The sequence below is a fragment of the Sinohyriopsis cumingii genome, chromosome 12, assembly GCF_028554795.1.
Source record: "Sinohyriopsis cumingii isolate HCF-2022 chromosome 12, ASM2855479v2, whole genome shotgun sequence".
NCBI classification, from domain to species: Eukaryota; Metazoa; Mollusca; class Bivalvia; order Unionida; family Unionidae; genus Sinohyriopsis; species Sinohyriopsis cumingii.
Window position 1 is genome coordinate 14,113,588 of NC_142972.1, and position 14,837 is coordinate 14,128,424.

At 34.7% G+C, this 14,837-nt stretch overlaps 1 protein-coding gene across 1 annotated transcript in view; it reads right to left on the minus strand.

The window, feature by feature from the left end:
- The window catches only part of LOC149786024 (E3 ubiquitin-protein ligase rnf213-alpha-like), a 358,391-nt gene that overhangs the window by 18,064 nt on the left and 325,490 nt on the right, over positions 1 to 14,837 (minus strand). The window contains exons 70-73 of the mRNA XM_089978099.1: positions 12,450 to 12,618; positions 11,250 to 11,463; positions 7,332 to 7,406; positions 3,305 to 3,496 (exon numbers count right to left, since the gene is read on the minus strand). Coding sequence (XP_089834225.1) covers positions 3,305 to 3,496; positions 7,332 to 7,406; positions 11,250 to 11,463; positions 12,450 to 12,618 — 650 coding nt within the window. The remainder of the gene's footprint in view (positions 1 to 3,304; positions 3,497 to 7,331; positions 7,407 to 11,249; positions 11,464 to 12,449; positions 12,619 to 14,837) is intronic.

The following is a 14,837-nucleotide window of genomic DNA, read 5'->3' on the forward strand; positions in this document are numbered from 1 at the left end:
GTTTCAAGCAATTATGAAAAATTATGTTTTCAATAATCATACATTTGTATTCCTACTTTCTACTTTGTTTCCTTTTGATTATATTTAAAGACTTTAGGTGTGCCCAGTGAAACTGCATCAATAATAACAAGCAAAGCTTGAGTATGAGAAATGAGTTTGGAAGAAACTGTAAACATATTAAACAAGATAAGTTAAAGGTACACCTCCAGCAGCTGGAAAACAAATGGTACTGGAAGTGCATGTAGTCATTGCCATTATCTTCCAGTGTTTTGCATACTCCATAAAGACAGACAATTGTTTGTAATGTTAATCACAGATTACTTTCTAACTCATTGGATTTGTTCACCATTAAATATATCTGTCACCATGCTGGGAACCTATGTTTTTTATGTAGTATTGATGTCTAGCATGATAGTGTACTGGCAGGAAACTGATACTGTCACCATGCTGGGAACCTATGTTTTTTTTACGTAGTATTGATGTCTAGCATGATAGTGTACTGGCAGGAAACTGATACTGTCACCATGCTGGGAACCTATGTTTTTTTTTAAGTAGTATTGATGTCTAGCATGATAGTGTACTGGCAGGAAACTGATACTGTCACCATGCTGGGAACCTATGTTTTTTTTTACGTAGTATTGATGTCTAGCATGATAGTGTACTGGCAGGAAACTGATACTGTCACCATGCTGGTAACCTGTTTTTTTATGTAGTATTGATGTCTAGCATGATAGTGTACTGGCAGGAAACTGATACTGTCACCATGCTGGGAACCTATGTTTTTTTTTAAGTAGTATTGATGTCTAGCATGATAGTGTACTGGCAGGAAACTGATACTGTCACCATGCTGGGAACCTATGTTTTTTTTTACGTAGTATTGATGTCTAGCATGATAGTGTACTGGCAGGAAACTGATACTGTCACCATGCTGGTAACCTGTTTTTTTATGTAGTATTGATGTTTAGCATGATAGTGAATTGGCAGGAAACTGATACTGCCACCATGCTGGGAACCTATGTTTTTTTTTACGTAGTATTGATGTCTAGCATGATAGTGTACTGGCAGGAAACTGATACTGTCACCATGCTGGTAACCTGTTTTTTTATGTAGTATTGATGTTTAGCATGATAGTGAATTGGCAGGAAACTGATACTGCCACCATGCTGGGAACCTATGTTTTTTTTTACGTAGTATTGATGTCTAGCATGATAGTGTACTGGCAGGAAACTGATACTGTCACCATGCTGGTAACCTGTTTTTTTATGTAGTATTGATGTTTAGCATGATAGTGAATTGGCAGGAAACTGATACTGCCACCATGCTGGGAACCTATGTTTTTTTTAAAGTAGTATTGATGTCTAGCATGATAGTGTACTGGCAGGAAACTGATACTGTCACCATGCTGGTAACCTGTTTTTTTATGTAGTATTGATGTTTAGCATGATAGTGAATTGGCAGGAAACTGATACTGCCACCATGCTGGGAACCTATGTTTTTTATGTAGTATTGATGTCTAGCATGATAGTGTACTGGCAAAAATGAAGCATAATTTAAATGACTGAATGGAGTAAAATTCACATCTTTTAATGAAAATGTCAGACATTAAGTACAGTTTCCTGCCTACCTAAAAGATTTGTATATAAACAATACAGCATTGAATAATAAATCAACTTTGTGATAGCATAAACCTAGATACTTGTTCTAAACATTTTCATGCATTTCAAAGTTTATATAAACATTTTTCAAGCTCTTGGTAATTTGAACAAACATAACAATGCGTGATATTAATCCTCACCTAGTACAAAGCTATTTCTCTGAAGCAATGACACCTTCATAACTACCTATCTCCATATTAAATGCATGGCAGAACATTTAAATCTGAAAAGGTCTAGAAAATGTAAAAATGGAACAAGATTCTGTGTTAGTGGAAGTTAACTGGCTCAAACCAAGTCAATTTTATCGGACTATAAGTTTTCATAATTTTAATAGTTTAACAGCAAGTAAATCTCTAAGTGGATCTAAAATTGTTTTATGGGAGGGACTAATGAAGATTCAACAGGACTAGTACATTTCTAAGTCTGCTTTTTTTCTGCCAACAAAGAAATTTATGATAAATTCAAGGCCCGTGAAAAGGTTATTATGGTTTCAAATTCTGGCACATCATTCTTTTTTCCAAATACAACTTCAAATTGTCAACATGAAAATTTGTATCTTTATCCATGATATATGTATTAATTTGCTGTAAGAATAGACTCTATGGAATCTACAATTATGATCATACCAGGATAAGTAAAACATTTACTTTTTTAAATTGGGAATCATCACTTATCACACAGTTTGCCAATTGATATGAATGTGCACATGTTTACCTATTTACTCAAAATTACTTAACTCTGTTTTCAATTAAAATTGCTTAGTAATGTTACTACTAAGTAAAAATATTTTAATGACCAAATTTGTTACTAAGTAACAATGTTTTACTTGATTCTGTGTTTAATTAAAATTAATTCATACAATTATTACTAAGCAATAATATTTAATATTGTATTGGACAAAATAATTACAAAGTAAAATGGGATCCCGAGTGGCCGAGTGGTCTAAAGCGCTCTTTGTTACGGATCACTGCCATCTCACCTCTGTCTGCGTGGGTTCGAGTCTTGGATTCGGCTAATGTGGATACGTGAGAAAGCTTGCCAGTAGCTTCTCGTGGGTTGGTGGTTCTTTCTGGGCTTTCCCGGGTTCTTCCTCCACCATTAATACTGGCCGCCATGTATAGCCTATCGTGTGCTGAAAAATGGCGTTAAACCCTACAACAACAACAACAACAACAAAGTAAAATATTTACTTCTTGTCTTTTACTTGCAATTACTTAATTTTCTTTAACTTTACATTACTTGCAGTAACTACTAATGTCTTGTAATTGCTCATCCAGTTGCCAAATCTTGTTACTTAGATTTTACTCATTTTGAGTAAGGGCTGTTCCAATTAAACATACATGGTACCCAGGGAAGGCAGTTTTTAAAAAAAAATGCCAGGGTACTTTGATTTCAAAGACTTGATATTAAAATGATCAGAAAATTCTAAATTGCATCTATAGAAGAGTAGCCTACATTAAAAGTGGCTTCCCTGGGTCCCAGGTATTTTTTCTGGAACAGCCCTAAAGGAAATAGTTTTTAAATTAAATAGTGTAATTTTGCTTATTGAGTGCCTCCATAAGAAAAATATGCATATTCCTGTTAATAATATGCTTGCACATACATGATCACATTAACCTGTGTGGTAGTCTGTAAGGTAAACAATTTACCTTGGGACTGTACACTGAATGTTCCATCTTAAGTGTCTCCACCATGAACTTGTCAAGGTTGTTGTCAGGGTTACCACCAATGGATTTCAGGAAGCTGATAGCAATGTCAAGGTTATCCAGGGCCTGACACAGGGCAGGCAAACTGCGAAACTCCTCACTTATTTTGTGCTTGACTCCTGTACTCAGCTGTGCCTGTGGGGAGTGAAATATTGAAAATAGTTAAGACAATAGTTCAAGGACTGCAATTGAAATAAAATATGGTTTTCTTAAATATCCTAGCATAAACGAAATTTGGTCAAGATTTAATTTCCCACAAAGTCCTATCAAACTTTAGTCTACATATTCTTCTAAGGTCAGAAATCAAAGATCATTTTAAATTTAAATACTTGTAAACAGCTGTACATAATAGCTGCAGAAGTTAAAATAGTGGCTTGACTATGAACAATCTACTGTTTCAGGCTACTTGAAAATATACCTGCCTTGGCAAGATATCATGTCAACAAATTAATTTTGATCAATCATCAATCAGTCAGCAAACACCACTATCTAATCATGAATTGTCACTATTCCCAAAATTAATATGGACATACAATACTTACATCTGCCCAAATTCAAATTTGCAATGTACATTGAGAAAATAGTATGATTATGTATGTTCAGGAGCATTTTTCTTCTGCATTGGGACTTCACTTGTACATGTTCATAAACAGACATCTTTAAACCATGCATCTTAACTTAAAAATCCATTAATTGCTAGGGACAAGAACATACAGAAATACATGGATTGTGTAAACTGTGGCATGTGGAAAATACCTTCTTGTACAGTATGCATGCCCATATAAAACTAATAGATTTCCTTATCTGCATCAGTGCAAGATATAGAGTTTTCAATCCGGGTACAATTTTCATATCCAACACTAATACATAGTGAAGAATTATTTTTCTCACATTCATGTCAACAAAAGAACAGAGTACCATCAACAGCACATTATACATCTATTCTCTATTTAATAATCATTTTCAGTTAGTGTGACTCTGACCTTCATGCTTTTTACCCCTAAATGAATAAGATTCTTCCTTACCCTAAGTGTAAGTCATCCACACATTTTGGGTCAGGTCTGTGATGTAGAACTAATGTTATTGTGCAGAAACCACTGTTCACTTGCAGTCAATGACCTTGACATTTGACATCTTTACTGCAAATCAATGACCTTCTTCCTTACCCTGAATGCAAACCATCCACATAGATTGACTGAGATATATGATGCAGAGCTAATTGTGCAGAAACTATTTTTTAATTGTTTCAGTCTGGGCCTTGAACTTGGACATTTTAAGTCCAAATCAATAGAGTTCTTTCTTACAATAAGGCCAAGCCACCAACAAAGTTAAGGTGATCATATATGATCGAGAATTTCTATTGAGTTGGAAAGACTGTGACCTTTTGAACCTGAAATCAATAGGCTTCTTCCTTATCCCAACTGTGCATCATCCATTATGCTGGATAAGTGTAGATGTTGAAGAACTCAAGTAATTATGCAGAAACCATTGTTCTTCTTTCACCCATTGCAATCCTGACATCTGATCTTTTGACCCTCAAATCAATACAGTTCTTTCTTACCCAAAGTGCAAGGTACCAACAAAGATTGGTATCTGTAGATTGTGGAAAACTTGAGCCATTGTGTAGAAGCTGTTTTAATTCTTTCAGTTAGTGACCTTGACCTTTAATTTTTAGAGCAAGTTGAAATCAATAAGGTTCTTCCGTACCCAAGTAGAAGTCATCCAAAACATTTGTTAACTGTAGATCATAGATAGCTAGAGTTATGTCATCATAACATTATATGATCTGCCTTATGGTGGGTATATAGAAGGTTAGACAAAACGGTTCTTCACTGATACAGGCAAAGCATAAGGACAAAATTTGGGCTCTCAGGGACCTGAGATTCCGGGTCAAATATGCAAACAATTCTCAAAGGACATGCCCTTGCTCCCTGTAATGCGTCCCCATGATGTGCCTCATTTTTTATATTTTGATTAGCCATGGGCAATCTGCAGAATAGCTAATGGCAGACTGGTAACAGGCATGATGCAAGTGTGACTGATTAACAGTTAATCTTTATCACTAATTATCTTGTAATTAGGTCTGCCCATCTGAAGGCTACTCTGACATACTAAAAAGAAACCAATGTTATGTTGAGTGTTGCTGTTCTTCAGCTAATAAAAGATACCCTGTTTTGTTTTAACAGTGTTTAAATTAAATTAAATTAGTAATGACATGAATATAAGTAATGACAGTAATCAAAGATTCTTGGAGCCTGATCTGGATAATACTACCAAATTACTGATATGCCATAATAATAACTGATATGCCATAATAATAACTGCGACAGTGGAATCCTGATATAAAGCGATAACTGGGGTCAAAACAATTAGATCACATTAATAGCGGGGTCGCATTAATGTGGGGTTTTACAGTATTTTACTTTTTTCAGAGAATAATGCATTGGTACATATCCGTGTATTCATGTCTAATGTATATCATGAATTGAGTATCAACACCGTTTACTATTGTGCCATCTTGGCATGCATTTCATCCATAACTCATGTATTTCCATTGAAAAACTGCACAGAGATTTAAAATATTCAATAATTTTGCCACAGATCATTGTGTCTGAATTCAACGTCTAATATATAGTATGAACAGAGTATTAATGCTGTTTAGTTACCATCTGATATTGTACCGTCATGGCATGAAATTCATTGAAGTTGAATATATGAAATTTTGGGAGCCACACCACAACCACGTTATATTAAATTCGCGTTATCGCAGGATGAGTTACAGCGGGGTCACACTGTATTTCAGTGTGTGTGATTTGTACTAGGGCACTACAGTATCAGTAAAAACTTTATGAAAGAGTACAGAAAAATATGTTGTCTCATAAAAATGAGTTAGCAAAATCTGTTTTCATTTTTTGGCTAATGCCAATAAAAGGCAGAAAAATAGGCAAAAAGTTCCATTTGACTGTTGATGTGTGAATTCATCTGCTAATAGTTCAAATCTGCAGTCTCAAGCTGTTTAGGTACCCTACATATACCAAGATTAATTAATCTTTTCTATCTTGCACTGATGCAAATAAAGAATCTCTTTCTTAGTCTACACTATATCTCACCTTTATTCCTTAAAGCCATCTCTTACGGCATTTAATACTATTTACTAATTAATGTATTTATTTTGAATTAGTTGTTTTTTGCACATATGCTGCTTGGTATATTTTTTCATTCCTTCTTTGTTTCATTTAATTGATAGTCAAAAACACACACACATGGTACAGTGCAATGCCAGGGTTATACTCATGTAAGTTTCTTTGGTCTAAATGTAGATCCCATTTTACCTGCAGAGAAAACCAAACATTGTTAATAATTGTTCTTAGGGTTTAAACTAACTGCTGATGTTTTTATTGTTGTGATTTATTTTTGGTTTTAGTGCTGTTGTATTTTCTTTTTATTGTGATATTATAAATGGCTAAATATTCAATTCTGATATGTAATAAAATACAGATTATGTCCTTCATCACTTTCATTTTTATCCTTTTGAAAGTGAGGGTCTCCAGAGTTTATGTCAGGGACTCTCAGAAATAGGCTGAGGACTCCTGTGTTACATGAGTGAATAGTTCTGGACCCCTCATTCTGAAACTCTGTTGAGAGTCCCCAAAATAGCCATTACATTTTTGGGGTATACTGGAATTTACATATCTAAATTTTGGTACACACAAAAAAAATGGTGTAAACCTAATGGAATGTAGTTAAAACACATTTAAATTAATGACTGAAATAAAAGCAAAATAAAATTGACAGACAATAACAAAACTGCCCAATCCATTATTATTTTTCTCTTCCATCTAAATTTTTAGTTTTCCAAAGGAAGGAATACTATCTTACTTTATATCCTCTTAAGTTTTAAGGTTTCCCTGTTAATGTACAAATAAATAATGTCCAGGTTTATAATTATTTTGGAAGAATCTGCTCTCACCTGTGGAATTTTCTCTTGCAGCTTTCTGAAAACTGTTGTATTAGTGTATTCAGCTCTGTACACCATCAGCTCAATCTAAAAAGAATAAAAAGAGAATAAGATAAGGATGGTTGTATTTAATAGAGGACTGCAAACCAGAAATACTGTAAATTCATTTGTGTTCATGGGTACCATCTATGGCAATTCTTGGGGTTCCTTTTTATAAACCTGATTAACACACCTACTAACGTATGTGATTCAACAAGTAATAGTGTCTGAGAAACTAATCTAAAATGCAACCCTAACCTGGAACAGTAAGCTCAATATTAAGGCAAGAACAAATTACTGAAATGTTAGCTATAGCTAACAGTGACCTAGTTTTCACTGAAGAGTGAAGTTCTCTACATAGGGGCCCTGGGTGGCCAAGTGGTTTAAGGTGCCTGCCTTTACCGATCACATACATCTCACCTCTGTCTGTGAGTTTGAGTCTCAGGCTTAGCCAACATGGGTATATGAGAAAGCTTGCCAGTAGCTTCCCTTGGGTAAGTGGTTCTTCTCAGGGTTTCAATGGGTTCATCCTCAATCCGATATACTGGCCATTATGTATTGCATGAAATATGGCAATAAACCCACAAAAGCACATCCAGTCCTCTACATAACACATCTAAATACCAACTTTAATGACTGTAACAGACCTAACTAGATAAGCTGAACTAAATGCAATGGTTAACCAAAACCAAAACCACTGGACCATGACCTAGTTTTAACAGATGGATGTATTACTGCAGATGATGCAATCACACACCAAATTATATGACTTCACATACAATGGCATCTGAGAAAATTAATGTATCATGTTTGTATTAGCCTTTAATGACATGTCAGCACAATCATGGCTACATGGTGTCAGTTAAAAGAAAGGTTCTACAACTAATATAAAAATGAACAAATACACCTAAAAAAACTGTAGGAGATAAGCAAATTCAAATAAAATTTTACATTAAGTACTACAAAATAAAATATAAAAGGTGAAGGTTTTAAAATTCGAAAATGCGTTTAAATAAAATATGAATGTAAATGCTATAAAATCCTTAAAATATTGGCCAGGGTCAAAATATAAATGCAATCCTCTCAAAAGTCAAATGTTTTTGCCTCAAAAATAAAAACTTTTGATCAATTTAATGACAGAAGTCAATTTCCATTTTTCTTTTCTTTTACCCTGCAAATCAAAATTGCTATTTTCCTCTTATATTATTCCAAATAAACAGGTTATTATTCTTCGAGTAAGCATCAAGGAAAGTTTGAATGCCAGATGATTAGAATAGCTTTATCTTGGCAATACCAGTCTAACTCACACTTTTGGATAAATCGATTTTAGTCAATTTTTACATTTAATATTTTAGCTCACCTTTATTTCCTTTTGCTCAATTTTTACATGAAATTTTTAGCTTCATCTATCTATCTAGGTATCTGCAATCATCTACCTTTCTAATTATCTAATATGCATCCTTAATTCTTCCTTGGGTATGACTAACCTGAAGATTTAGATCATTTCAAAAGACACTAACTGCAAAATACCTGCTATAAAATGTGAAAAACCTGATTTCTGATCACCCCCAAGCAAAGCCCAAGAAAACTAAATGTCAGAACTCCTGCTTGATGAAGTTTGTCTTTATGAAGTGCAGCAGCAATGTGGTAACATTTTATTCCTTGCACATGCTGCAAACACCCATTTTGACATTAGTCATTCTGTGGTATACAACATCTATCGACACAGCAACACCACCCAGCATCTGTACAATATATGAATGAAGATCTCAATACCAAAAGTAACTAAAATATTTAAGAATCACCAACCAAGTCACTACAGATGAAGTATTTTTCTGCAATTTCATTACAATCTGCTGTTTCCAACTGCATATCATTTTTCATACCTGTATAAGAAAATGTTTCTGGATAGCAATATTATTAACAAATCCAGTTGCAAAATGACAAAAATTGGAAATTTAATAAATAATATAATTGCAACAATGTTGGACAAACAAGTAACCAAGTTCTGACAAAATAACAAATTCTCAGTCATGACTGGTGAATATAATGTCAAAGGTGACAAGACTCACTATTCTGATCTGGCCGTATGGCCATGTGATGAAGAATAGTTGTCATCAATCTTCTTGAAAACAATGACTTGATAATCTAACTAGGGTGGCCATTGCAAGTTTTGACACTCTCTCAAAGCAATGGAGATGAAGGAAAGGCTTTCTATACTGAGAAAAATTCAACAAGATCTTCAGGGGGGTTTGAACAACATGCCATCCAGTCTCTAGCGAGTGCAAAGATGAACACTACTGACACTATCAGTACCTTCCAACTCGCTAATGAACTAATGACAGCAGCAAAGACTACATCTAATTAAGACAATATTCCATCATCAATGGATTCTGAAGACAAAAACTTGCTGTATTTTTATATCTAATGTCTGTGTGGCTGTGATTATGTGTGTGCATGTACTTATTTGTGTGGTGACAAAATCTGATAGTACCAACTATTTTTTGTTTCTAGGTATTAAATGCCTTGAAGAAAACATGATATTTTCCTTTATTCTAGGTTCATAAAAAAAAAGCTTAATCTCATTTTGACTGCATCAGTTTTTGTGGCCATAAACACTCATCCACCAGAGACCTCAAAACAGTCTTTGTCTCAAATCCCACAAAACTAGCATTAGTTGTATATAAATGAAGAGTACCATATTTACCGTATATGTTGGGACACCATATTTGTTGGGACACTATAAATTCATTTTAAAAGTAATTTTTTTGTGCACTGTATGTTCTGGGATACATCGTTATTTTTTAGTCGTAAGTTGTGGGACACCTTTTAAATCATTCGAAAATTACATGTCGGAAATTGCACTCCAGCTGAAATTTTATTTTAAAAAATACAAAACTATGTACTTGAGATAAAACTCTTTAATCCACTGCAGCAGCATCTCATCAACAAAACCCTTCTCCTGCACACGAACGATCTATTCTTTTGGTACATTAATATTTTTTTTAGCTTTCTCATACCGTGAAAAATTGTTAGAGGCAACACACCACCTGAAGCGGAAACTGCAAGGACAAAAAAGTAACCAAAGTCGGCTTCTGAGATCGGCTTGCTTTATAATAAAAATAACCTTTTGTCTTTGATGTCCTGTCGGTAGGTTCAAAGAAGGAGTTAACTGCTTGCTACCAGTCGTGTATTCATCACCAGGGCTTCTATGTGCTTGGCATATGTGGTTACAATTAATACAAAGGAGCATTGATGTTTTGCAGTAAATAGTAAGGACAATTTTGTACCCTGAGCTGGTGAAAAGATTGTCACTTGCACCCAAGTGAATGTGTTTTCAAATGACAATTTTTATGTGCGACATACTGTCATACAGTAGACCAGGATATAATTCAATCTTGATTATTTTCCACCCAACACTGTGCCATGCGTGTATGGCATCTTCAAGATATCAGTTGACTATTTCCCTCTTGTTTGCAATTTTGTTGGCATCAGTTTTCAGTCGGTGGTGTGTGGTGTGTGGTATCAGACATAATTGATACATGCTACAGTATGGAAGCCTACGCCACTTATATGGATTTCGTGGAAATATTATATTTTATAATGCTCATGTTGAAAAAAGGAATAAATGATAACACAAGGTTAGTTTCTTTCTTTTAATTATCAATTAAGCGTTTTATTTATCTATTTTATTGCAACGTGCAGAAGGGGTGGGGGCAAGCACAAATGCAATACAAATTTATTTCGTTTCTTAAGTCTTGGGACATATGACTTAAGTGAAAAAATGTTTCAACATAAGTTATGGGACAGGGAAAAAATTAATTATTTTATCGTGTCACAAAATATGCGGCAAATATGGTAAACTGTTTTAGTTTCCATGATAATTTTTACCTCAATATCTATCCAAGATTTTCCAAAGAGAAATCTATCCATAATTTGTCTCTCTAGGCTGGTGAAATTGTACTCAATAGTTGTTCCCTTTCCATCCTCAAAGGAATAGTTACAGTTGGCCAAAACTAGGGGCAGAACATCCTGTTCTGGGTGGTAGCTTATCAGGTGAGCTGGAGTTATGTCTCTTACCTTCACATGTGGTATCTCTGCAACCCTGAAACAAGAAACTTTAACAAATAATAGAAATATCTAATACAAATTATGAAGATAATAAAGATATTTTCAATTCTGATTCTGACTGCAAGTTTATATAAATATTGCATGATGAAATTTGATTTGTCAAATTGTTATAATCAAATATAGTCACATAAAATCGACATTTTACATTGCTAAATCTAAATATTTTAATTAAGAGTACTGCAAACAGCAAATGATATGCCCATCTTGTGATTTTATTCCCAACTAATGACCTTGACCTTTGAGCTAGTGGCTTGACTACTGTATAATAAGGAGTGGACCATGGTAAAATTTCATCAAAATATCTGAACCATGATGGCCTGGATAGGGAAACTGGCTACTGACTTACAGTATCCTCTGTTGTGACCTTGACATTGAGGCAGAGGGTATGACTAACTATGCAAGATACTGCCAAAGTTAAGATATAAAAGGTTGAAATTTCAGTAAAATATCTTTGTTTTCTTAAAATGTATGCATCTAAATGGATAGAGCTCATTTATATTTTACTCAACTGCAACCTTAACCTTGAGGCTGCATACATAGATACAGTAAGTAATACACAATCTATACATGAAACATATAGCTGGCTAAACATACAAATCACAGGGGGCCCTGAGTGGCCAAGTGGTCTAAAGCGCTCTCTGTTATGGATCACTGCCATCTCACCTCTGACTGTGTTGGTTTGAGTCTCGATTTCAGCCAACGTGGGTATGTGAGAAAGCTTGCCAGTAGCTTCTCATGGGTTGGTGGTTCTTTCCCAGGTTTTCCCAGGTTCTTCCTCCACCATTAATACTGGCCGCCATGTATAGCCTATCGTGTGCTGAAAAATAACCGTGACCTTGAGGCAATGGGTTTCATTATATGTCAGCGTGTCAGACATGAAAATATTAGCAGAAAGATGGACTAACAATGCAATTCATCATCCTAGATTGTCAAGATAGATAAATGACTCTCAGTTGTTACCTTCTTTGGATCTCTCTGTAGTAGTTATCCAGGAAATCATTTTGCTTGCGGAAGAGGAACTCAAGTAAAGAGTAGGCACACTGGCCTGCATCACTCGCTGTAGGCAGAAGCTGGGACACAGGTGTTGAGTTATCAACATGGCATCTACGATACTTCATAGGTACAAACACTATAAGGATTGAAAAAGTTGTTCAGTTGTGAATGATGAAATTAGCGGCATTGTTAAAAGATCAAATATGTTTTTGTAGCCATTGTTAAGTTTAAGAGAATGAACTGCCCCCCACCCCACCCCTGGCCTTCTACCTACAAAAGAGTGCCATATAATTCAGTAGTTCTGACTATATGTATTAGCAGGAAATGGCTAACTCTGGACAGCACTGACCTATGGGTCCCAGTGACCTTGATATTTTAACCTTACAAGTAATAAGTTCTGACCATGGCAAAGCAGCAAATCATTTATGAGATTTTACTGCATGAGGATGGTATGAACCACCTTATTACGGTAAGAACCACCTTATTATGGTATGAACCACCTTATTATGGTAAGAACCACCAGTTATAATGAAGAAATCAGGATTTCAGAAATATAGGTTACTGCATTTGTATGGGAAAATATGAATGAGTTTTGGGATGGAATACTGTTTGACCTTGGGAGTACAGTATATCCTTCTGACAAAACGAGTTCATATTTTCCCATACAAATGCGGTAACGTAACCTTTTTATTATATGCTCATTTTTTTTATTCTACCTAAGGTTTAAACAAAATACACTACAAGAAACAACGCAAATGAATGAATGCCGTATTCCAAAATAAATACACAAGTGCAGATTTGTCATTACACAATGACATCATTATTAATGCGCACATAACTCCGCCCAGATAAATTTGAACTTAGTCGTGCGCTCGACATAACTTTCGAAAGAAAATGGCGTGTCTAGTTAAAATTGAAATTTGCAGTCATATTGTGAATGAATGTGCATTGCAACAACTTTTCCATTTGAATTGGAATGAATATATTTGGTATTTTGTTTCGATTCGACGAAAGTTTGTGATTTTGGACTGGATTCATCTGTGCAAATTATACATGAAATACATCGGATTGAAGTGGCGCAGGAGAAGCGTGTTTACATCTGCAAATGTGTTTCTGTTTGTCATTGAATGTTTGAAATCATAATGTGGGAAAAATATGAAGTCTTTCAATTGCAATTATAAAAAAGACGCTATGGAATTTAATGCTTATTTCATTTTGAGTGCAGTAAGGAGGATGCAATTGCACTTACCATTGAAATTACAGCACAATTTCGAAATGTGTAAACCAGATTGAAAACCTATGACATGGCTCATGTAATTCGGATTTGCAGAATTAAAAAAATACATTTTGAGGAAATTCGGGATATAAAACTGTAAGTATATTTTATTTTGCCATTCTTATCACCAGCTAAAGAAAAGAGTATATGACTTGTCGCTTGTATGTTATTTGTAAGGACATTATCTTGCATCTGTTATATAATGTAGCTAGCCTAAATCCATAACATTGTATCAACGTGGAATGTGCCAAAGCAGCTGGAATGTGGCAGTCCATGAAACATCTGTTTTAGTTCATTCAGAAACAAATTTAAACAACCACAACATAAAGAGCCTCTTACACAAGTGTACATGATTTGTGTACAAAATCAAAGTAGTTCCTTTATGCACGTGAATGCTATATGTGTATTGTCACGCGAGTTCAGTATTGGGTAATATTGAATGAGTCTGACAATGTAAAGTTAACGGGGGAAAAATGAGCATATAATAATTTGTAATATATGCCAAATATGTCCAAAAGAACCCATGTTTTGACAGACATTAAAAATACCCAAACTGACAATTGGGAGTTTCTGCTAAGAAACTGACATTCAAACCTGAAAAAATAAAATTGTTTTAACTGAAACTGGTACATGAGTAATTGACCAAATTTTATATCAAAGTGGTGCATTGCAACAGGCATGAAATTGCTTCTGCAAACATTACAATGTAAATTATATCAGGGAACTATCCCTGGTTTGTAGTTCCTTGCCTCAACAATTGCTTGGAGTAGACCATTCAATCTGATGGGTAAAGAGGGATTCCCATCAAACAGTTAGGTCATTTTCAAGAGGACAAAAGAAAAGATGAAACAATCCCAATTAAAATTAAGACATATGCTGATAACTATGGTTTTGTGTTTGCCCAGGAAAAAACAGTAGCATGCTTGATTAAGATAGCAAACTCCTTGACCCTTACAACTTCAATGGGTTCATTTCTAATTCAGTATCAAACTACAATAATTACTGTACTATGACATTTTTGGATCTCCAGCCAAGCCTAGCAAAGCCTTCGTAATAAAAAACCAGGAGTTTTGTAAATT